The sequence below is a fragment of the Strongylocentrotus purpuratus genome, unplaced genomic scaffold, assembly GCF_000002235.5.
Source record: "Strongylocentrotus purpuratus isolate Spur 01 unplaced genomic scaffold, Spur_5.0 spur5_scaffold_21, whole genome shotgun sequence".
Classification (NCBI taxonomy): domain Eukaryota; kingdom Metazoa; phylum Echinodermata; class Echinoidea; order Camarodonta; family Strongylocentrotidae; genus Strongylocentrotus; species Strongylocentrotus purpuratus.
Window position 1 is genome coordinate 16,876,431 of NW_022145607.1, and position 24,594 is coordinate 16,901,024.

Sequence of the window (24,594 nt, forward strand, 5' to 3'; positions counted from 1 at the left end):
ATGAAAAGAGACTCTAAGCTTTCCAAATATGTATCATTCATTAATTATAGTTGTGATTAAGTTATAATAGAACATCGATACTTCTCGGTTTCGTTTTTTTCTGGGACGCACTGTATAATCAGTCTTTTTATAATTTTATTTGAAGTAAATTACATTAAAAAGTGTGCATAAATAAACATTTAGTATATGGCGCCTAAATCTTGGATTTATTAAATTATAAACTCACTTTCATCCCTTTTATATTTGTTGATGATACTAAAAATTAAAATAAATAGTAAATATATAGATTATACACACTATAACACATTCTAGATATATGTGGTCATAATTAATGGTGATGATTCGTTCTGAAATTTAACAACCGAGTCTGTTCGGATAAAACATGAACTTGAGAGTGATGTAGATGTTTTCCCAATAACAATCTTTAAATTGTTTCAATAATGCAACAATCAGCGATGGTTATACAAAGCATTGCTAAAATGAAACCAAACAATAACTAGACGTGATTAAAATGTCAATATTTCAAGTTCCATGTTTGTGCTTTTATATCAAGTTGTTTCCATGATTTGTGTACAAGTTTGTGTCATATTTTCTACAGAGAGTATGTGGTATTGAATAAGATATAAACAATGTTTAAATTTAACTGCCCCTAAGCCCCCCCCCCCCCCCCAATCAGTACGCCAGTAGGATGGAGCATAGTGAATGAGAGGCGCGAAGGTGACGGAAGTGACTACCCCCTCACAGGTTTTTGTTGCATTAAAAAATTACATTCCTTAGCAAAACTATAGAAAAAAAGACAAGCAATACACTTTTTTAGCAATATACTTTTCTACAATATTTATCTGTACATTGTGAAGGATATTATGCAAGAAATTGTTTATATTTTTATTTGTCTAAATGCTGCACTCTTGGGCCCTCCAGAGCCTAAAAGTGTGTTGCAGTCTTTACTCTTTAATCAGTATTTGCTTTACATTTTGGGGGTACTTTTTTAAATTTTCTGGAGGCGGGGTGGGGGGGGGGGAACCTTCCCCCCCCCCCCCCCCCCAAAAAAAAAAAAAAAATTGAGGGGGGATGTGCCGGGCCCCCAGGCATTGCCGCCCACTAGTAGTAGTATGGTAGTTCTACATTAAGTGTAGACAGAAAAGGGGGAAAGAAAAACACTTACATACCTCATATCTTTATCATAAATCTATTTTTTTCACCCATTCAATCAGATCCTTCAAAAGTCTCATGGTTTCTGGAGATCCTGGCGTTGACGTTGACGCAAGTGATTCTTGGAGCTATTTTAGGATTGGAGACAATTAGAGGCAGACGCTTGAAATCACCTACATTTAATTTGACAGTTTAGTGAGGCATCACATCTAAATCTCAATACTTTAAAAATGAGAGATGTGTAAGATTTCACCCTTGTTGGGTAAAAACAAAAAGCGAACATACAAATTTGTTACTTACTATATTGCACATTCTTTACTGCAATGCAAGTTGTTGTTTACCCAACATGGTTAAGGGTTTAATAATAATAATAATAATATTCTGTGTTTTTATAGCGCTCAATACATCGATCCAACGATGAGCCTAAAAAAAGGGCTTTACAGATATATTATTACCCCGGTCATCGTATTAAGGCTTACCCGCACACAATGTATGCACATTTTCCACTCCCCGGGGAGCATTCCAGCCAGTCGTCATTTTACAAGCGCACACTTTCTCGTCCAACCAAATGAACTTTCGCATCCTACCGGGTACCCATTTAACACCTGGGTGGAGAGTAGCAAGTGCAGGTAAATATCTTGCCAAAGGATATTAGTGCCGTGTCAGGATTCCTTGCCCAACACCAATGTCCTTTGGCAAGATATAAATCCACATTTGCCACAAATGCTGGTTTAATGATAACTAGAGGACCCTCTGGAAGAAGATCATTGTTCTATTGATGGTAATTAATGAGGCTTCCCTGGGGAAACAAAGGTATTTAATATTATTTTTATAATGACTTTTATTACTATCATCATCATTATTAATGTTATCATTATTATTATTTCTATTATTGCTATTGCTATTATTATTAATATTGTTATAATTATTGTCATTATTGTTATTATCAACATTATTATTATCATCACCATTATTAATATTTTTATCATCATTATTAATATTATCATTACTGTTATTATGATTGGCATGGCTTGACTGAAATGTTTAGTTTCCTACTTTTGTTTAAGAATAGATCACACTGCCAGTAGGTTATCAAAACCGTTGTGGTTATACTGAACACATGTATCAGTGAAGTGTTGGTATTGAAACCCTCTATATCAAAGAAGTGCACAATTGCAACCGCCTAAGTACTTACACTATTTCGTTGTTCCATGGAAAGACGATTCAAGCCTGATTCCAGAAGTTTTTCCTGAATGAGGGAAAATAGTTGAGTAGTAGTAGTGATATTTTGTATCTCTCTCTCCTTTCATTTCCTTTTTTTCCTTTTTACGCTTAGAGAAGCATTGTATTAAGCTCCTCATAAATTTTATATTGTTATGAATATTATTATAAAATGATAATTATTGTTATTATTTCCATGATTTTAAAAGTTCTTTGAAAGTATTGTGAAGCGTTCAATATTTCAATCAGTTACTATTTTTTGTACTCATTTGGTTTGCACAAAGAAAACATTCAAGAGTCATATCTCAGGATATTTGTCACAGGCACTTCACAATTCTGATTTATGACAATATTTTCAATGCCATTGTTGTATTGATCGTAATTGATTAAAGTGCATAAGATTTACCATGCGGGAACGATCTGTATTGAACTGTTCTATTAATCCTTCCTGGACTGTCGGGTCTAGCTTTATCACCTTACTCATCCAAAATCCTATAAGGTCTTCCTCAGGTTGTGACAGAAGGCCGGTCTCCTGAAAAGAGACAAAGTCTGTAAAATAACAATATCGGAATCATTATTACATTATTACAAACTTGGTAACCCCCACAATCATGATAATATAAATGAAAGATATTATGAAATTGTAATACTTCTCTGTGCATATAAAAACAGTCGAGTGAAAATCCCCCTTTACTTGGCTAAAAGCAAATGTACGCATGTTAGTATGTATTTGTATAAATATGCCCATATAATATATGTAGACATTTTTCTGTTCTTCACCTGAAGGAGGGAAGAAGTCCTCCTTCATTCACATTCTATAATCTGACATTGAGTCCACGTGTTGCCATAAGATAAGGTATTAATTTTTGAGTATGGTTATAATGAAGAAATTAATATTTCTGAGTTTCGTGCTTTATAATTTTCAACTGTTTATTAATCAAGTACCGGTATACAATATTCATTTGACTGACAGAACTATTAAGCTTTATTTGCATTGCCATGTATACATATATATATATATATATTTATATATATAATGCGAAAGGAAATGAGAGAAAAATGTTTTTCAAGATACATCAGGTTTGGAAACATTTATGGAAATAAAGAAAATACGATAGGAAATGAGAAGAACAAAGGTTGCTTAGCTAAAATCCAAGTCCCCATAGCTGTCCTCCCCTTTGGAAATGTTTGCAAAGGTTTAAAACATGTCTCCGCGGGGCATCAAACCCAGGTCCATGGCTGAGAACACCAGTGCTTAAACCATTCATGCATAACATTCCATTACGTAAGCTAGCTGTTTTTTAGGCACTATAAAAGGCAAGATATTTGCTGTGTTGTCCTTTTCCTGCGTAGAAACTCTATGCAAGAGGTCCACGTTTTAGGAATTGGTTGTATAACTCTCAACCAAGTTTGACACAGTAGCTCCCTTGACAATGTCTCACTGGCAATGTGCCAAAGAGTGCTTGCACTCTGACAGGATGGATACCAAAGATAGTCGATCGTACATAGTATGCCCTCCAAAGGACACACACAAGCCGATATCAATGATTTCTTTGGAATATCACAGAGTACGGTCTATAAAATCCTTAAGCATAATCGAGAGGAGGGTAATTTGAGGCCATGAAACAGGACAACCACGAATGACTGCCAGCTAGAAGAGATGATCGGCAACTGCTTAATCTGTGTCTTAAAAAAATGGAAGTTGCCAGCAAGCTGCCTTCGTCGTTTGTGGAGGAGACACCATGGAATCAACATTTCCAGCCAAACTGTTAATCGAAGATTGCTTTGATATGGTAACCAAGCAAGGCCAATGACCGAGTGTCCATGCCTAACTGCTCGACACAGAGTTACCCGACTTCGCTGTGCCAGGGAGCTAGAGAGCTGCTATATCCTTGACGGTACAGATGGAAGACAAAGGGGTCAGTGATTATGGTGAGAACCAGTCTGCTCCGCAATGATTGCATCCATGAAAAAAATTAAGCTGGTGGCAGCTCAGTAATGATATGGCTCATTACGTCTGACCCTCATAGCTCGCAAACCCGAGTAAATGTCCATAAAGTCGGGTATTGAAATACCCCCTTTGCTTGCTGCAGAGGAGGCCCAGCTGATCAACTCTACTTTCGATCTCTCTCTCTCTCTCTGTCTCTCTTCGACTCTGTTTCTTTCAGACTGCCTCCTTCAGTCTCTCTCCTCTCCTTTCTATCTATCTCTCCCTTCCCTAGTTCTCTCTCTCAATCCCTCTCTCCTCATGTTTATTTATGTCTGTCTCTCTGTCTCTCTCTCCCTCTCTCAGAAATGTTAATTCTCTCCTCTTTCTCTTTCTCTCTCTGTCTCTCCGGTTCGCGGCTCTTTTCTTTTTCTTCTTCTTCTTCTTCTTCGCCTTCTCAGTCTATAGTGGCTTGGTCTTTTTATTATCTTTTACCTATATGGCACGGCCGCCGATCCTATAGTCAGTCTCTGCAGACTTCTTCTTGCATTTCACTTTCTTATTATTCTCCATTTTTCATTTAAGCAATCACTAATTATGTCTTTCCAGAAGCCACCCCCTCCCCCAAATAATCAAGTCCTCAGGTTTTTCCTGGTTGAAAACCCCATACATAAAATTTAAGTCCTCAACTCGGGTTTTGAAACACCCCTTACCACCTGCGCATTGATAATAACAAGAAAGTTCTCTTTACACTGCACTATTTAACGATTTTCTGTCTTGTGTCAGAAGCTTGTTATATCTTAATTTATATTACATGTACTTTTTTTAACAGTGAATACTCTTGCAACGGAATTCTGCTTCTTAATGAGGACTCATTTCTGAATTCTGTGCGGATTGTTATTAGGGGGACACTTCGTCCGCTCGGCTGCCCAACTCAGTGCAGGCACTTTAGGGTTACTAACACTGACCTCTAGGTCAGTGGTTACTATGGCGATCTGTCAATCTCTCTACTCCCTTCCAGCAACAATCACTGGCAAAATCACATTGTTGACCTAGGGATCAGTGGTTCTTGGCCTCCCAATATACCTCGATCCAAGTCTGCAGCAAGGGGGTATTTCAATTTTGCTACGAGGACTTTACGTCATGTGGTATTCATTACGGAGGAAAAACGCCTTTGGTGATACCTTCCACACGCAAGACGGGTCGATGGAAATAACTTTTAGCTGTCAGACGACAAAGCTAGACCACATAGGTCCACTTCTGTGAGAGAATTCCAGATGCCATGGTCTGCCTGCTCCCCTGATATGAACCATATCGAGCATGCCGGGGTGCCTTAGGACGGATAATCAATGAGAGGGGATGTATTCGTCACTCTACAGGAGTTAGCCCAGGCCCTGACTGAAGAGGGATGCCCTCTCCATTGACAGCATCAACAAGCTAATACATGGACAGTATTCCACCACATCTGAACTCACTGATCTGTGTCAGGGGGGGGGGGCATGCTCAATATGAGTCAAAATTAGTGACTGGGTGAAACTTGAAAGTTCAATATGAAACATTTCTATGCATGAAATTTCCTCGATTATATGTGTTTTCGTTAAGATGACCAACATTGAAAATTGAAACGAGACAGTATATTTTTATTCCTCCAAGCCCTATTTTGTTAAAACAAGAATATATAGTTTGGAAGAGATTGGTCAATAAAGTTCTGAAAAGAAATAAACTTTATCTGTGGTTTTATTTTTATTGTGATATGTTTGGCAGAGATTGATCAATAACTTTCGGAAGAGATAAAAAACTTTATCTATCAATAATATATTGTCGCAATCATTACATGAAAGAGATTTTAACAATTATTCCAACATCATGGGCAACAGTGCAAGTGACTGTATGCCATCATCTCTGGACGGAATAGCAATTGGTATAGAAATTTTGAAATATATATCATGTCTTATAAACCTCACTTTAGAAATCTAGCCATCCGATTGGTCGAAATTGGAGTCGTGATTTTAGCCATTCCCGACTACCGGTCCATAGTCTTTTAAAAAATGCCCTCATGCTGCAATCCCCATTGGTGTATGTGTTAAAATTGTCTTTGTGCGAGCGCGGACACCATACAGTGCTTTTTATTTGCGATTCCCAAATGATTGAAACTTTCAGTCATTTTTCCAGCGAAGATTTACAGATCAGTGTCTCAGATTTTCTGTGATCTTTCAACCAATCTTTACTCAATAAATGGATAAGGTAAGAATTCTTGGTAGATTTTTGTTTCAATTTGGCATATTAAAGACATATTGACTGATTTAATATTCGAGGTCTGGCTGTTCCCAGGCACGCCGAGGGGCATGGCAGGATGTGCACGTTCCCTTGAGCCTATAAAACAGCCAGGCCTCTCAAAGCAGTCGATATCCATATACTAATCAGATGACTGTGTCAACATTTGAGTCCCAAATTAAATGGCTATTATTCAGTTGTCCAAACCTGTTCTGGCTCATTAGTCAATTGATTGGATCTAGAAGGGGCCTGTTGGCTGAAGGATGCAGACACTGAATGATCCATAGTTGCATGTAATATGAGACCAGACATGTAGTTACGTGCAGCGTCTTTGTTCTCCCACTTTCTTAGTAATAATCTCATTTGACCTTCTAATAAAGATGTCCTTCGTTCCTGGTCTTTCTGACCATATTCCGAAAACTGAAAAATAAAAGTAAGAAAGTAAACAAAGTTAGAGCTAGTAAATATTACATGTCATTTCTTCTTAATCCATGTAGGACGTTTTAAATAATTTGGCAAAACAACAAAATGAAAAAAATGAGAAAAAAAAATGCCCCATCGATTACAACAAATTATTTTGAATGTGAAATCAACAAACTTTAATCAGTAGTCAACACCAAATTGATGTTGATGTATAAATTTTGTAAGAATGTTATATATCTAAGATATTGTTCTGAGATTGAGGAGATTTAAAAACTCTGTTAACAATGTAATGGTGCAACAAAGTATCCACTCCCTCTCTCCGTTTTTTGGCTTCTCCGGCTTTAATTTGCTTCTCTAAGATTTTGCGCATATTGCCTCGACAACAAGCGTGTTTCATTTTTGTGTGCATGTCTTGTACTCAATGAAGAAGCCATTTGGTCAGAATTTGTTGAACCACTACATTGTCAACCAAGTATTTTTATTTTGTGTTGAATCTTTCTATATATACATGTACATGTATATACTATATCCACGCATACATACATGTACATATACATTTATACATACTTGCATAAATACAACTTTATATATATATATATATATATATCGCTGAACAGGCGCGGATCCAGGATTTCTTAGGGGAGGGGGCCCAACATTTTTTTTTTTTGCTCCCGAAAATTTGAAAAACGCGCCGGCCAAAAATTCGCTCAGGGGGGGGGGGGGGGGGGGGCACATTTTTTTTTTTTTTGATCCTCAAAAAAAAATTCAATTTGCACCCCCCCCCCCCTTGAGCGCCAGGGGGGGGGGGGGGCCCAACCCCAAAAAAGGTAAAAATCACGTGATTTTACATGATTTTTTTCTCAAGGGAGGGGCCCGGGCCCCCCGGGCCCCCCCTGGATCCGCCACTGTCGCTGAACAATAAAACTAACAACATTATTTTCATAGAATGATATAGACGAGTTTTAACTTGTTATTAGCCTCTTTAGTTCCCTGAAATGAAGAAATAATAAATGAAACAATTTCATTCTTGATATTATGGGATATCAGGGATATGTGAGTTAAATGGATATTCCGTCTCGAAAGAATTTCCCGAGGGAAAGATATTCAAGATTATCTTGGCTTTACAACAAGTAATGTAACCCTCTTCAGCCATCAAATCCATCAACAGCCGCCCTTATCAGACCACAGATGCCCTCTGGCAATCCAAATGTTACGAAATGTTACGCAACACGGTCTGCTTCCCTAAGCTCTCCAAACACTTGGTCGTAAAAAGAAGGCTTTGAAGCCATGCGAGTCACCGAGAAAATGACGTCATACTCATGGAAGATGTATATAGCTATAACATATAAAATACAAAAAATCGACAACTTATGGCACAATACAACCTTCTATTGGTTATCAAATGCTTTCGCTGTGTTCGGATAACTCTACTGAAGACGTAGCCATCTGAACCAGCGAAATCGACCAAGGAAATCGTGAGTTAGAGTGAATGCAAGTTTCTCATCATCATCGTGTTCTCTTCTAATTATTGACATTTTCCGAAAGTTTCCGAAATTTTTACATAGCTAGGAAGGTAGTCCATAAGTTTATCTCTTAAAATAACTAAATGAAATTGTGTTGTATATTTGCGCATTTGGTTTAATGAGGGTTAGAAGTTTTCAATTCATCACCACTTTTCACCCCGAGTACGGGCAGGCGACGCGCAAGCCGCCGTGCTCGCTGGGCTGTACATGCTGCATGTTGTGGGAGGAAACACACATAGCTGCATTACTACCCTGGCCGTATATTAAAAATTGTGCTATTGATTCTCAACATTTCAAACACCACTGTACAAAACTCAACCGATTTCACTCAAAGTCAGTACTTTAGTGACAATTGATGACACCTAAAGAGCATTAAAATACAATTTGTTTAACTTTCCGATGTTAGAAAGAATAATTTAAAAATTAAAAATCGTGAGTCTACTGTCAAACTTGCCGATCAACTGCATCGGTATAATTATGTGCATTTGTATGTCGTGAGTGTATTGACTATTCATATATTCAAATGCTGCCTATTTACACGTACTGCAGTGCTAGTAGTCAATACGCATCAACTATCTATGTTTTGCTGGAGTGGCCTACGCATTCACGATGAAACCATTTAACCATACGTTCTGGTTTGCTGCAACGATTAAGATTTTCCGTTGATGGAATTTCACACGTGCATATTAAACTTGTGTTGGTCTCCAACTTCCCATAAATTAAATCTTCCTCAAAACCAGTCAGAAAGTCTAAATCGTCGCATAGCAAATACTCATCCCTACTGTATGCCGCCATTTTTGTTGATAGCAGCCGATGTGTATTTCCAACAATGCATTTCGCGAGCCCTATGTCACTCAGTTTCGGGAGTGAGATTTACGAGCTGTGCGGTCCGGGAGGGGGATTAAGGGGATTATGATAGGGGAAAAAAAGGCTCTCGGTGCCTCGCAGTGCTTCAAAGGGCCCTCTTAGATGGGGTATCCATTTAAACTCACATATCCCTGGGGATATTAAAAAACATGAACCATCCCCTCCGCATTCTCTAGAATTCCAGATGAAATACTAAAAATCAATTTTACTGGGCCTTAGCTCCAATCGGTAGGGAAACCACCATGACTATGTAGTGTCTGTGGTTGGCAAAATATTCTGTGTCCCAATGACCTGTAGCTGGGGTGAAATAAATCTATGGAATAAAAAGAGATATGGAAACTAAAATTGTATCTTACGATGTCCTTTTGCTGGATATCGGGCATTGTCAGCAGAATTTCACATATGTCTCTTAATCTGCCGACAGGAATATCATCTAGTTTAACAAGAAAATATTCAACATCTCCAAGAACATCAATTGGGACGTCATTAAGACACTGGGATATAGGGAGCAATAGAGAGAAAGAAAACAAAAGAAAAGATTGTTGACACATCTAGACTAAGATAAGCATGGGTATTAAAAATATCTCTATAGTAAGGCCTAAAAAAAGATGTTGTATTGCCATATGCGACCAACCCCAAAATCTTGAAATCTACAGTCAGTTTTCTTTTCTTTTTTTACATTTTTTTAGAGAAAAAAATGTATTAAAGCATCCAAAACTGAAAAATATCAGCCCAAAGAAGGAGTAAAAAAAAAAAAAAAAAAAAAAAAAGAAAGATTTTCGACCAACCATCCCATTTTTGTTTTGGCACCTAAAGGGCAGTACAACATTTTTTTTGTAAAGGCCTAATGGCTGATTTACAATATATGAAGATTTTTTTTTTTAATGGTATGCGAGAAACTAACAGTCTCAAATGTGGGTACAAAATCGAATTTAAGTTTTTTTTTTAAATGTTCACTTTAATTTTTTTAAATACATAACAATGATACTTGAAAGAAAATCTATGATCTGTTTCTTCCTCTTTTTTGTAGTTAAGGGTTAGTTTTCAACACTAGGGATTACGTCATCAATAGGGCTTAGATTAGGAGTAAAATTCACTACCTTCTTTAAAGATGCAGAATATTTGCCATCGTTTCCTTCACTCAACTTTATAAGAGAATTTAAGACTTTTTTCATGCGATTCCCGACTTGGTGTTCTTTGTTGGTGGCAAACACCCTATGCAGATCATCTATTAGCACCGGTCCTACAAGCGGCAGTTGTGTTTCTCCTGTTTCTCCTGTTTCTGAGGTCTGTAACATAAGGCAGACAATATGGTATACATGTAGGTTAGTTCAACCATCTGATGATATACTAAAAACAGGGTCTTCTGAACATTATTAACTTTTTCAGCTCTTCTTATTTTTGTTCACCCAATGTCCTACCCATGACTGCACTGACGCTTTGATTTTCAATGTGCCATTCTGTTTCAAATTGATGCAATATAAAAATGACAGATATGTTTGTGAAAATAGCATTACATTTTCCCCAAATATTGATAATTGTGACAACCTTTTCCTTGTAGAAGATTTGATGTATTATTATTATAAAGTAGCTTTAACAAATAGGGCAAATGATAAAAAAAAAGTTAAATCAGGTAGGCATATGATAAGAGTGTACTTACCAATGCCTGGGATGCATTTGAACTTTCTTCTGGTCTGTCATCCACGTTTACCTCATCGCTGCCATCTGTATCTGAGCTGGGTATATTGGTGAGTGTACCTTCCTATTAAAAAAAAGAAAAGGGATATAGTCGAGCCTCTGAGAATGAAATGCCCTCATCCACAAGGTATTTGTCATCGTAGATGGAAAAAACTTTAAATTATACCCGATGTTAAAAAAAAAATCCTGTACAGGGATGGCTCATGTGACATAAAATAGTCCCCACAAGAATGAAAGAAATAGCGACATTTTTTCATGATATCAGGGGTATACTATACCAATAATATTGCCACATTTTCACTACCCATCCTATATTAAAACGAATTATTCAAAGCAAAGTTTGAAAATGAAAATGGCAAAATTTGTATTTTTCCCCAATCTTAATCTCAGCCTTATGCTACGTTTACACTATGTTGCCCACAACGTAATACGCCGTGGGATTTTATCTCTTTATTCAAGATTTGTTAGGTCTTGCCAAGTTTTCTCAAGGTCTATCACGGTATCCGTGACGGGCCGTGGCGGGAAGGGAATGCTGAGTCCCGGAGGCTCCAAGGCGCACTACAGTTTGGCCTGCGGTCTACCAAGGATGCCAGAACGTTCCATCTCAGCCCATCACGGTTTGAAGAGTTCCCTCACATTCTGATCAAGGTCTGACACGTTTGTCACATTCCTGCAAGGCTTTCTACAGATGAAACGTGGACACCAGGCAGCTTTGGAGCACGTTTGTGCCCACGGTATAAGAAGAAGGCCTCCCAAGCAATAGAAATCCTCTTCAGCTGGCGTCGATGAACGACGAGGATCTTCAGGCTGCTCCTGCCCCTCTAGTCTACTGGTGGTGGTGGTGGTGGTGGTGCAGGACCAGTTGGGGGGGGGGGGGCTTCGTACGTCTTGTCTTCTTCGGTGGCATAGGTTGGTCTTCTTTTTTCATAGCTTGGCCTTCTTTTTTCAAAGCTTGGTCTTCTCTCTGTATTGTAAAGTAATGTGTCGTCGATTGCTCAGACTCGAATGAAACTCCCCTTCCTCGGCCCGGCTTTCATATACTCTCTCCCAGATACGGCGCGCCGTGTCAGACTGTAGTAGATTGCAACGCGCTGTAGCACCGGGCCGTAAACCGTCACACGCAGAGAGTGATTGAACATGATGAAACGGCTACAATACATGGTGGCTCAGTCGTTAGAGCGCCCGTCTCATGAACGGGAGGTCGTGGGTTCGAACCCCGGCCGAGTCATACCAAAGACTTATAACAATGGGACCTTCTGCCTTCTAGCTAGGCGCTCAGCATATTAGATTGGAGAAGGGTAGTAATAACATATTATGTTATGCAGGGCCCGCTGGAAGATCAGTTTCATAACTGAAGTGGCTACCCTGGGTAAATAAAAGTTATTATTATTATTATTATTATTATCTTGCCGTGAGAACCATGAAAAAACGTCAGACAGTAATAGATCGCAAAGCGCTGTAGCACCAGGCCGTAAACCGTCACACGCAGAGAGTGATTGAACATGATGAAACGTGGTGAAAAAACATGAAAAAACGTCAGAATGTAGTAGATCGTAACGTGCTGTAGCACCTGGCCGTAAACCGTCACACGCAGAGAGTGATTGAACGTGATGAAACGGCTACAATACAACCTATCTTGCCGTGAGAACCATGAAAAAACGTGGCAAAACGAGACAAAACGCACAGCAGCCGTCAAGCAAGAACGTGACAAAACTTAAAGGACCGTGAGATGCCGGGAATACACAGGCTTCCCGTCCCACTACGGACCGCCTCTAAGTTTTGTGACGGCCTATAACGTACTGTCACGTTCATCCTGTTTTACTAGGGCCTACTAGGTTTCTTATTGCACCGTGACTGCCATGGCAAATTTTTTGACAGTTGAAAAATCTGGCCCGGCATCCACGGCAATCATGGCCTGTCACGTTTGCCCGTTTCGTGCCCCGCGTTGTCTCACGTTCATCCTGTTTCGTCCACGGTGGCCTGAAACATGTTGCCGTTGCCGCCAGGAACATAGTGTAAACGTAGCATAAGAAATGCATGTTATTATTTTCCAAATTTCTAAGTCACATAAAAAATATTCAGTAGATATAGACTCTCATAAAGTTTAGGAAGGATATGAAACATTTTCATATTTAAAAAAAAAGTATTAAAGAACCTAATAAATTTCAATCTTTAGATCAGGGATGTAAATTCAAACATACCACGTCCTCTTTTTTAGGATTCGGTAAAATTATGGATCCTATTCGGTGGGTGACGTGGTGAATATTAATGAGGGGGGAGTACTTTGTCAGTCACGCCAGGGAATCCATAATTTCAACTGGAGCCTCTCAGTGCATGGTATATTTTCATACAAAATTACTGAGACAATCCTGGATATGGAAAGGACAATTGCTTGATGTGGGCCTGTGGTTCTTTATTTAAAGAAACGTACTTCCTATTGATGTATTCATGTATTCATTCATTCATGTAGAGGCGGATACAATTCCAAATTTGTGTGTCTAGCTTTACTAAGACCACTTGTGTATATATTTTTATCATTTGTGCTGCCTGTATACAAAAAAATATCCCTACTTACAACAAACTTTGGAAATTCTCATTATGTAACATCGATATTTACCTCGTCTCTAGTTTCATGATGAGAAGAATTAGGGACCAAGGGAGTAGAAGTACTTGGTGATGCCTGTGAGTGAAAGGATATGCATGATTGTCAATAATAAAGAGGCTACCTCTTTTAACAAATTCACAGAGATAAATTCTGATTAATCTGAAAGATCTTTGTAGATCTTCCTGAATAATCCACTTTTTACAGCTAAAAGAAATGGATGCAAGCCATTCACAAAATGAGATTTTTACATGTAACAATGTAAAATCTCTGTTCAACTTGTGCACAGAGTTGGTATTCAGGGAAATTTCAGATATGAAAGGTGTTGGTATTGGGGGTGTAAATATTAATAATTTACGTTATTCTGATGACACTCTGCTTTGCGCAGAGAATGAAGCAGATTTACAACATGTATTATGTAACATCGATATTTACCTCGTCTCTAGTTTCATGATGAGAAGAATTAGGGACCAAGGGAGTAGAAGTACTTGGTGATGCCTGTGAGTGAAAGGATATGCATGATTGTCAATAATAAAGAGGCTACCTCATTTAACAAATTCACAGAGATAAATTCTGATTAATCTGAAAGATCTTTGTAGATCTTCCTGAATAATCCACTTTTTACAGCTAAAAGAAATGGATGCAAGCCATTCACAAAATGAGATTTTTACATGTAACAATGTAAAATCTCTGTTCAACTTGTGCACAGAGTTGGTATTCAGGGAAATTTCAGATATGAAAGGTGTTGGTATTGGGGGTGTAAATATTAATAATTTACGTTATGCTGATGACACTGTGCTTTGCGCAAAGAATGAAGCAGATTTACAACATGTATTATGTAACATCGATATTTACCTCGTCTCTAGTTTCATGATGAGAAGAATTAGGGACCAAGGGAGTAGAAGTACTTGGTGATGCCTGTGAGTGAAAGGATATGCATGATTGTCAATAATAAAGAGGCTACCTCATTTAACAAATTCACAGAGATAAATTCTGATTAATCTGAAAGATCTTTGTAGATCTTCCTGAATAATCCACTTTTTACAGCTAAAAGAAATGGATGCAAGCCATTCACAAAATGAGATTTTTACATGTAACAATGTAAAATCTCTGTTCAACTTGTGCACAGAGTTGGTATTCAGGGAAATTTCAGATATGAAAGGTGTTGGTATTGGGGGTGTAAATATTAATAATTTACGTTATGCTGATGACACTGTGCTTTGCGCAGAGAATGAAGCAGATTTACAACATGTATTGGTTATTGTAAAAGTCAAAAGTGAAGAGTTTGGTCTAAGCATGAATGTCAAGAAAACTAAGTCAATGACTTTTAGTAGAACAGAGAATAAGCCTAGAATATGTTTAAAACTTGATGGACATATCATTGAGCAAGTCAGTAATTACATTTACTTAGGACAAAATATCACAGATGATGCCAGATGCGAAGCAGAAATAAAAAGAAGAATAGAAATTGCTCGGAATACATTTTTGGCAATGAAAAAATCTGTCCTGTTGTATGGAGCAGAAACATGGACAATAAACAAGGCCATGGAAAATAGAATAACATCTTTTGAAATATGGATCTCCAGAAGAACGATGAAAATATCCTGGAAACAAATGAAAACCAACAAAGAGATATTGCACATGGCAGGGTGTAAACAAATTGCACTAGTAGGATTAGTTAAGGAGAGAAAAATCAAATACTTAGGTCATGTTAAAAGGCACCAATGCCTTTTAAAGGATGTATTGGAAGGAAGAGTGGAAGGAAGTAGACCTAGAGGGAGACCCAGAAACAACTAGGAAGAGAATGTCAAGAACTGGAGTGGACTAAAACTGCAAGAGTGCACCAGAATGGCAGAAGATAGAGTGGAATGGACAGATGTTGCAATCAACCTCCGAACCGGGAGAAGATACTTAGATAGATACATGTAGAAGCAAAAGAATCAAACAGATTTTTTTCGTTTAATTTTAATTGAGGAAAATTGGACAACTTGTTTTGATTTTTAATGAATTAAAGGAAAATAAGAGTTTTTCGTGCACATGATATAAATATACGAGTCATGGACAATACCCGTGCACTACCATCAATTAGTGGATCAGAACAAGAATCCGGGTCTGTCTCGCTAGAGGTGGTACTACCTTGAGCCGTCGATGATATATTGGCTTGGTCGCTGATGATTACTGGGCTTTGTTGTTGTAATTGGTAATTACAAACCAATTTTAAACCATATCTAAATAAAGGGTAAAATCCGAACCCAGGGTAGCTTGATTTCATTACATACTGAGAAAAGCAGAAAATTCAGACAAAACAGATTAAAAAAAAATTAAATTAATTGATGAAAATTGGACTCCTCGTTTTAATTTGTTTTCCACCGACATTGAAAAACTATGGAAAAGTAGGAAAATCTCTTGACAATTAGAAATTAGGCCATGATTTTGTGATGTCATTATCTACCTCTTCACTGATTGTTTTAGTTGACCAAGTTGACAATTTGTTAAAGAATTTCCATAGTACTTTCATCAGATGTCCAATAATCCTCAGGCTTTCTAAATTTATTGAAACAATTCTGATGTTCTTGGATCGGACTTGCCCTTTAAAGAATTTTTCCTTTCCAGCTGTCCATAAATTAAAGTAGGCTTATAACAGTGACGTATGAAGACATTGGCCTCACGAGGGACATTTCTCAGCCTAGTGCGATCCATATCAGATGAGGAAACCACATTTTGAGGGCCTTGGTTGAGTAGGTGGGGGGGGGGTCAAACTGTCCCACATGCATAGCTGTCAACATTTGGAATTTTCAATTAGTAACATTAAGTAAAACTGAATATCATGTGCACGAAGCACACATCTGATCGATGTCAGACCTGCCAACCTTTGGAGTTCAAAAACTGAATTCTTCAATCCCAAAAGTTGTAACTTACTGACAAAAATTGTACGTATAACAACAAAAAAACACGGATCAGTTCAAAAAAACACTCTTACAGTTCCTACATACAGGAAGAATTTTGTTTTAATGAATCATTGGTTGAATATGCATGATTTCGTCATGACTGGTACGTGTGTTCGATGAACATCCCCAAGTTGCCCATATGTGAGATTCTTGTAGGATACTTTACAGGACAGAATGGGCATTTAATTTTCCGTTTTTTGTTTTTGTTTTATTCGTAATAACAGAAGGGGTATTCGTAATTTTGTAACGAGGGTGGGAAATTCTTAACAATTACAATATAGTTTGTAACAGTTGGCAGCTATGCACATGGACTTATTAGTCCGGCAGCCATCACGATATACCTTGTTTTAGGGTCTATAGTTTTTTGTTTTTTTTATTATAGTTCCTTAGACCATCAATTTGAAGAATCCGATTGCTGACACTCTGTCAGCCTTGAGCAATTTGAGATATGTGACGTCACACAAAATGGCCGCCAAAATACCCTTTTTTACCAAAATTAATGATATAAAAATTGTTTACAGTATTTTGCTACATTAAATGTCAGTCAAATATCTTGATTTTTTCTAGGATCATCACTAAATAAAAATTGACGATGTTGTATGATAAAAAATGGCATGTAAATTTGCATAATTCAGATTGGCGCCCTCTATAGACACGTTAATTTGCAAATTCTAAATGATGGCCAAATGCCAATTTCTAACATGAAATTAACATTTTTTATAAGTCAGACGCACTGAATACAATAAGTAAAAATTGTGCACCACATTTTTTTGTTTGTTATTTTGTTCTTTAAAGGTAAAGATCAGTTTTGGAAACGCCCCCCTCTCAAAAAATGAAATGGAAGCTCTTATCACCAATCATGTGAAAGAATATGTTTTGACTAATACGTGATGATACAAATTTTGCCGAGAAACCGCCTACTAATTGATATATGTGGTAAATTAGTATATCTATTTAGACCTGATAGATATCGCGCACGTGTCGTGTAGTCCAATATACATCCTTCTGTGTACAGTGCTTGTAACTTTACCAAGACTGGGCCAAATTTTAATCGTTTTGATGATTCCAGAACCTTGCAGTACACACCAATACTTATAAGCTAGATGATCAACCTTTTCTGATTGATTCCACAACGTTTCTTTCACAATGCAATCGCATGACCATAACTGGTCGTTATCTTTAATACTTGAAGAAAACAAGCTAGAATTTCATGAGCTGTCCCATAGATATGAGGTACCATATGGTTATAAATGCCCGTTTTCAGTGACACCATTCCGAAATTTGATTTGTATTTTGAGGTAATACATTCTTTTATATGAACCTATCATGAAAAGGTTCCTCTCTTACAAGGGAGTTCAATAAAGCGAAATATCCACCCAAAATGACCAAACATGGTTACCTTCCAATGGCTATCATTTGCTGCTTTAGTTTGATCGTTATAACACTCGACAGAGGCGCGAAAACCACAGAAAATTGTGCATGCTAGTTTTGCTTTGTTGCATTGGCACCGTGATGATTTACATAGGCTTCAACTCGCACAAGTGCACCGTATTAACCTTAATATGTTGTCCGGTGCGACTTGTACATTTGTAAGTACTGTGACAGGGATCAGGGATTTGGTTTTCTCTTCTTTTGCATAGCCATACTTTGTAGGATCCAATGATGTGGGTCGTGACTGCAAGGCGTGCTTACACACACATGTTTGCAGATGAGCTCTCTTGCCAACTGAGTCCAAAGGGAGTCAAATCTTCTGCTTCATCACTTTCAGCAATGCATGTACCCTTTTCAATCCCAAAGTATGCCCAAATAGTGTCGCATCCCCTCAACGCATGTCCTGCCAACATCAATGGAATGATATCTTCTAACTTGTTTACAGTGGCAGGAATGTCAATAACAGTTCGCTCTTTGATGACGCCATGATCATTGGCGTTCTAAGTTATTTGTGTAGATAACCTAACCCTAACAGCCAGGACCCTAACATACCTTTTCTCATTAGCAGCAATTTGAATCGCTTGCTGTACTATGATGTTGTCTGCTTCTTCATGTGTTATGGAAAGATCTTCCCTTGGCATGACATCGCTGCCTGGTATCACTTCAACAGATACCTCATCTTGACCGGTAATGACCAGCTTGTGCTTTTGCCTATTTCTGAACACCTCCTCATTCTGCAGAATCACGCATACCGGTATTATGATGTCGATCAACTGTAGTTTGTTGTCAGTAGTTTCTGGGAGGGAAGCAGTGAGGTGGGAAGGAAGACTCTTTTGGATGACTCTCGATTCGTCATGACTTCTAGAAACCCTGGTGGCACACCAACCAAAGATCATCAGATTTTAATCCAGAGTAGAGCACAACCATCAAACGGGCTGTACAAGGTTGCTCAAGTGACACGTCAACCTTTGTCAAATTCTTCAAGTTCGCCTTTGACCTGGTGAAAGCTTTCATGACAAAATATTCTTGATATTGACATATCTTCAACTTGCCTGCAGTCCTATTACTCTAGTCTAAGAGTAGATCAACTTGGTGTCATAGACTTTTGAATCCTCCAATGTTAATTAAACTACACCCTCCAAGTGGTTGAAAACTTCACCTACCTCGGCTCCATGTATTAAGCAACCTCTCCCTTGATCTCGAACTCAACGTTCACATTGGAAAGGCAGCAACCAAGATTGCTAGACACTCAAAGCAGGCCTGGAAGAACACTTTACTATAAACCACCAACACGAAAATGAAGATCTACCAGGCCTATGTGCTCAGCACTCTCCTGTATGGCAGTGAGTCGTGAACCCTGTATGCAAGTCAGGAGCGCCATTTGAATGTTTTCCATTTCCGCTACTTGAGGCGAATCCTATAGGCATCAAATGGCAGGACCACATTCCAAACAAGGATGTCCTCAAAAAGGAGGGATGATGACCATCTAGGCTCTTCTATCACAACGACGGCTGAGATGGCTTGGTCATGTCAGTCGTATGGAAGACGGCCGCATTTCAAAAGACATCTTGTAGGGAAAGTTAGCGACCAGAACCAGGACTGTTAGAAGACCTGGCCTTCGCTTCATGGATGTGTGCAAGAGGGATATGGAGGCCAGTGAAATCAACCCTACAAAATGGGAAGCCTATGCTTCAGACTGCCCCAAATGGAGATGCGCTGTGAAGACATGTATACAGAGGAGTGATCAGAAGAGAGTAGAACAGTGGGAGGAGAAAAGGCAACAAAGACGGCAGCTAGCCACGGCTTCAACAGCACAGCCACACATGAAATTTGTCTGCAGCAACTGCAACAGGACCTGCCTCTCTAGGATTTGACTGTTTAGTCATAGCAGGAGCTGCACAGCAAAAAAATCTTGCTTGAAGCAGTTAAAAAAGAGGTACAATTGACGGTGTTCAAAGGGAGGGAGTTCCAGAGTCTTATTGTATCCGGGAAGAAGCTCCTCTTTTAGACAAACATTCAGGCAAAATGAACAATTATCTTCTTGGAATGCCCTCTGTGCAGGGATGTTGATGGAGTGAGGAAAGTATGTGAAAAGTCTTTCAGCGGGTTGTTGATGCGAAAGATCATCACCACCTGAGCCTGTACCCTGCGTTCTTGTAATGTTGGCCACTTGAGCTGGTTCAGGATGGCTTCTACTTTGCTTGTCCTGCAGTAGTCATTGCAGAAGGAGCGGACATAGCGCCGTTGACCCATTTCAAGCTTTTTGATGATTGCTAATTGTTTGAGTGTTAGGGTCCCATATAATTATGATGATGGCATACTCCATGATTGGTTGAAGGCGAGTATCGTAGCACAATTATTTAACTTTTTTAGGACATGGTTGGATATTTCTTTGAAGAAAGGCACGGGTGGAGTTGGAGTATTTGCTGATAATTTTGATATGTGGGCTCCAGCTGAGGTTTTCTGTGACTCAACACCTCGATACTTTGCTATATTTTTGTCATCTAGGGTCTGCCCGTGAATTTGATGATGGATTTGCGTTTATTGGTGACATGTAGAACCTGACATTTATGTGGGATGAATTCCATCAGCCAATCACGCTCCCAGCGTTGCAGTGAGTCAAGATCCTCTTGGAAACGTTAGGCGTCTTCCTATGTCTTGATGTTGCTGTATAGCATGCCATCGTCAGCAAAGAGTCTGGCTGTTGGGTTTGGGGAGAGGTACGGTGGCAGATCATTGAGGAAGAGGAGAAACAGCATCAGGCCGATAACGCTGCCTTGCGGGATGCCAGATGTTACTTGGCTGGTGTTGGAGATGGGTCCTTCCAGTAACACCTGCTGGGTCCTGTAACTCAGGAAGCCAGAAAACCAAGCATGTGTGGGTTCCCAGATTCCATAGAATTGGAGCTTGTGTAACATCTAGCCTTCCATGGGGAACCTTGTCAAATGAATTGGAGAAACCAAGGAGTGTCATGTCCAATTGGTCTCTAGCATTGATGCCTTTGGCAAGGTCCAGGACAGCAAGGACAAGCTGTGAGATGCAGGATCGCTTCTTTCGAAAGCCATGTTGTGCATCAGACAAGATGTTGTGGCTTTCAAGGTGGTTCATGTTGCTGCTAAGAACTATGTGCTCCAGTACTTCACAGGTTACTGACGTCCGAGAGACAGCTTTGTAGTTCTCTGGCTTGCTACGGTCACCTTTCTTGAAGATGGGATCAATATATATAGCCATCTTCCATTTATCAGGTATGCACGATCTGGTTAAGGGAGGCTTGGAAGAATAGAGGGAACACAGGTGTCAGTTTGGTGGTCAGAAGTCTGGCTGGGATTTGGTCAGGACCAGTGGCTTTATGAATATCAAGCTCAGACAGGATCTTCAGAACACCTGGTGGCGAGATAGTAATGTGATCCATGGTTGGGTAGGGGCTTCGTCCTTTGTCTCTCAGACTAGTCATATCTTCATTGCAGTTGAAGATGGATGAAAACTGATTACTTAGAATGTTCGCCTTTGAGAGGCTATCTGAGTAAGTAATTCCATTAGATTATTTCAATGGAGCCAACCCTGAAGCATCGCATCGCTTGCCATTTATGAAACTCCAGAAACACTTTGGTTTACAGTTGGTGTCTGGGCTGACAATTTCTGTCAGGTACCCGTTGTAGACTTTCTTGGAAATTGTGTCATAGAATCCACCAGGTATCTTCTGTTAAAACTCATGCATCTGTCTGGTACCGATGTCAAATGCTTTATCATCATTCACTGACGCTGGATCAATGCTGGTCTAAATAAAGCCTATGAATGGAACAATAATGTACCGTAAAATCACTTCTTACTGATTCTCTTGTAGATCTTGGTTTCTTTACATGTATCTTAATTTAGACCAAAAAATATGTAAGATAAATGCAGCACAATCGTAATTATTGCATGCATACGAAGCATATAATATGTGTTTAACGTCACGTAGATCTAAGAAATTGGCATTTGGCTGGCACACCTATTTTTGTGCAAAATTAATATATTTATAGAGGGCGCTATTTCAAAATATGCAAATTAGCTTGTCATCTATGGCCGTGCAACATCACGAAACAATTTTTAGTGATGGTCCTAGAGAGATACAGACATTTGGCAGCCCAAAATTGTAGAAAAATCCTTGTTTTATATTTATTATACATTTTTAGAGAAAAATCATGTACTTTGGCGGCCATTTTGTATGACGTCACATATCTTAAATTGCTCAAGGCTGACAGAGTGTCAGCAATCGGATTATTCAAATAGAAGGTTTAGGCAGTCATAATCCATTGAGAAATAAGAAATTGGCATTTGGCTGGCACACCTATTTTTATGCAAAATTAATATATTTATAGAGGGCGCTATTTCAAAATATGCAAATTAGCTTGTCATCTATGGCCGTGCAACATCACGAAACAATTTTTAGTGATGGTCCTAGAGAGATACAGACATTTGGCTGCCCAAAATTGTAGAAAAAGCCCTATTATATATTTATTATACATTTTTAGAGAAAAATCATGTACTTTGGCGGCCATTTTGTATGACGTCACATATCTTAAATTGCTCAAGGCTGACAGAGTGTCAGCAATCGGATTCTTCAAATAGAAGGTTTAGGCAATCATATCCATTGAAAAAAAAACTATAGACCCTAAAACAAGGTTAGGCCAATAATCTGGATTTGGCTGCCGGACTATATTTTTGGAAGAAAGAATTTTTTCCCAATTATGTTTCAGTATCGTGCGTTTCCAGAGTGCAATCGTACAACCATTGATTGAAGAAAAAAAAGTTCATTTAATATTGTTTTCTTGAGCGAAAAATCTGTCAGGAGGGGTACATTGCCCCCGTGCACATCTTTCAAATTACCGAGAGGCTTATACATTCTGACAGGTAACTCTATATTTCCTCCTGCGACAATTATGGTTGCAATTCGGTTTTAGGTTAGGTTAAGCATGATTAGGATTAGTGACGGTTGAAGTTAAGAATTCAGTTAGTGCAGGAAATGGACCCGGAGTAATTGACGCTGGAGCAATTGTCATTCAACCTCTCAGACATGCCAAGTCATCATCAGGTATCAACTGCAGTATTTACAGATTGCTGAGATGTGTTAGTGGGCATGGTACTGCGGTCGTAGTATTGTACAGTAGATAGATTCTTGGAAAGGATATGAATTTTTTTATTTAAACATAAATTTGTTTATTAGTTAAATAACTTATACATTTTAATCATTGGATGAGGGTTATAAATCAAACATATGCATGCACTCTTTTCTTTGTAAAAATTCAGTAAATTAAGGATTCTTTTCGGTGAGTAACCTATATAGTGACTATTTTCTTCGGGGTACATCCCTCAGAATGGCATAGTTTGATACTTTGTTCATATTATTGAGAGAGTCCTGGGTATGCAGCCGATTGTTCTATTGACCTTTGGTCCTGTGTAAGGATGCGCCAAACGATTAATCGTTTTATTCATTTATCTATTCATTTATTTATTTATTCATTCATTCTATCATTCATTTGGGGCGACCAAAAGTAATTCCTTTTTTTTCCCTTTCATGTCAAGGGGTGTAAAAGTTCATTAAGCATACCGGTATTGAAATTCGTATGCATAGCTTCACTGAGACCAACTATGTAACAAAGTATTTTTTTGTCTATTATGGTGTATCAATTAAATTAAAAAACGTATGGGGATCTTCTCAGCCCGTCTCAGAAAATTAAACCTTTATGTAACTTGGTGAACAATAACACAATCAATGTATCATTCAAATGAAATTATACCATTTGTACAACATTCTTACCTGTCTTCGGCAGGGTTTCACAAATTTTGATTCCTTAATTCCTAAAACAAAAAGAACATTTCATGGTATAAGGATCAGTTTGAATTCAGGTTTTGTCCGAAATGTGATGCGGGTCTGCGATCTAAACTAAAACAAATACACTAAAAAAAGGAGCAAATTGTATCAATGTTGATGGAACTAACTTTAATTAGCATTATGTCTATTTTTGTTAGTTTAATTTTCCCCAGAACATGTTTTTTTTTAACTGTTCTTTTTATCTATTTGACATGAATGTTGGTATTTAAACAAAATACCTTATGCCAGATTTGATCCAGGTCTAATGTATCTTCGTATGCCAAGGATCTGAAGCCTCCTTCATAACATTTAAAAAATATATATATCCCTGCGAATACATCCCCCCTAAAAAAATAATATAATAATAATAATAATAATCAAGCTAATTAAGTAATTATGTACTTGACAAGTAAATTAACCAATAAATAAAGATAATTAGTTCTAATTAATTAAAATAATTAAATAAATAAATGATCATTGTTTTAATGATAAAATGAAAAAGGGGACTTTGATAATATAGCTAACTATGTCTACATAGTAACATTGGTAATATTATAAGCTTTAAATTTGGGAAAGTCTGTATGTTTCAATTATTGTAGTTTCCATTTAATTCCTGGAAAATAATTTTGATATAAATTTAGATTGATTTCTTAAATCCTTGATATCATTGTCCA

At 38.2% G+C, this 24,594-nt stretch overlaps 1 protein-coding gene across 1 annotated transcript; it reads right to left on the reverse strand.

Annotated features, from left to right (window-relative positions):
- Window positions 1-1,169: 1,169 nt before the first annotated feature.
- Window positions 1,170-20,319, reverse strand: LOC105445143. Its single transcript, XM_030994190.1, has 9 exons — window positions 20,171-20,319; window positions 18,657-18,936; window positions 11,048-11,149; window positions 10,488-10,676; window positions 9,744-9,881; window positions 6,782-6,994; window positions 2,780-2,905; window positions 2,348-2,401; window positions 1,170-1,280 (listed from the first exon to the last, which is right to left on the reverse strand). The coding sequence occupies exons 1-9, from the start codon at window positions 20,317-20,319 to the stop codon at window positions 1,182-1,184; spliced, it is 1,350 nt and encodes a 449-aa protein (XP_030850050.1). The 3' UTR covers window positions 1,170-1,181.
- Between the last annotated feature and the right edge of the window lie 4,275 nt (window positions 20,320-24,594).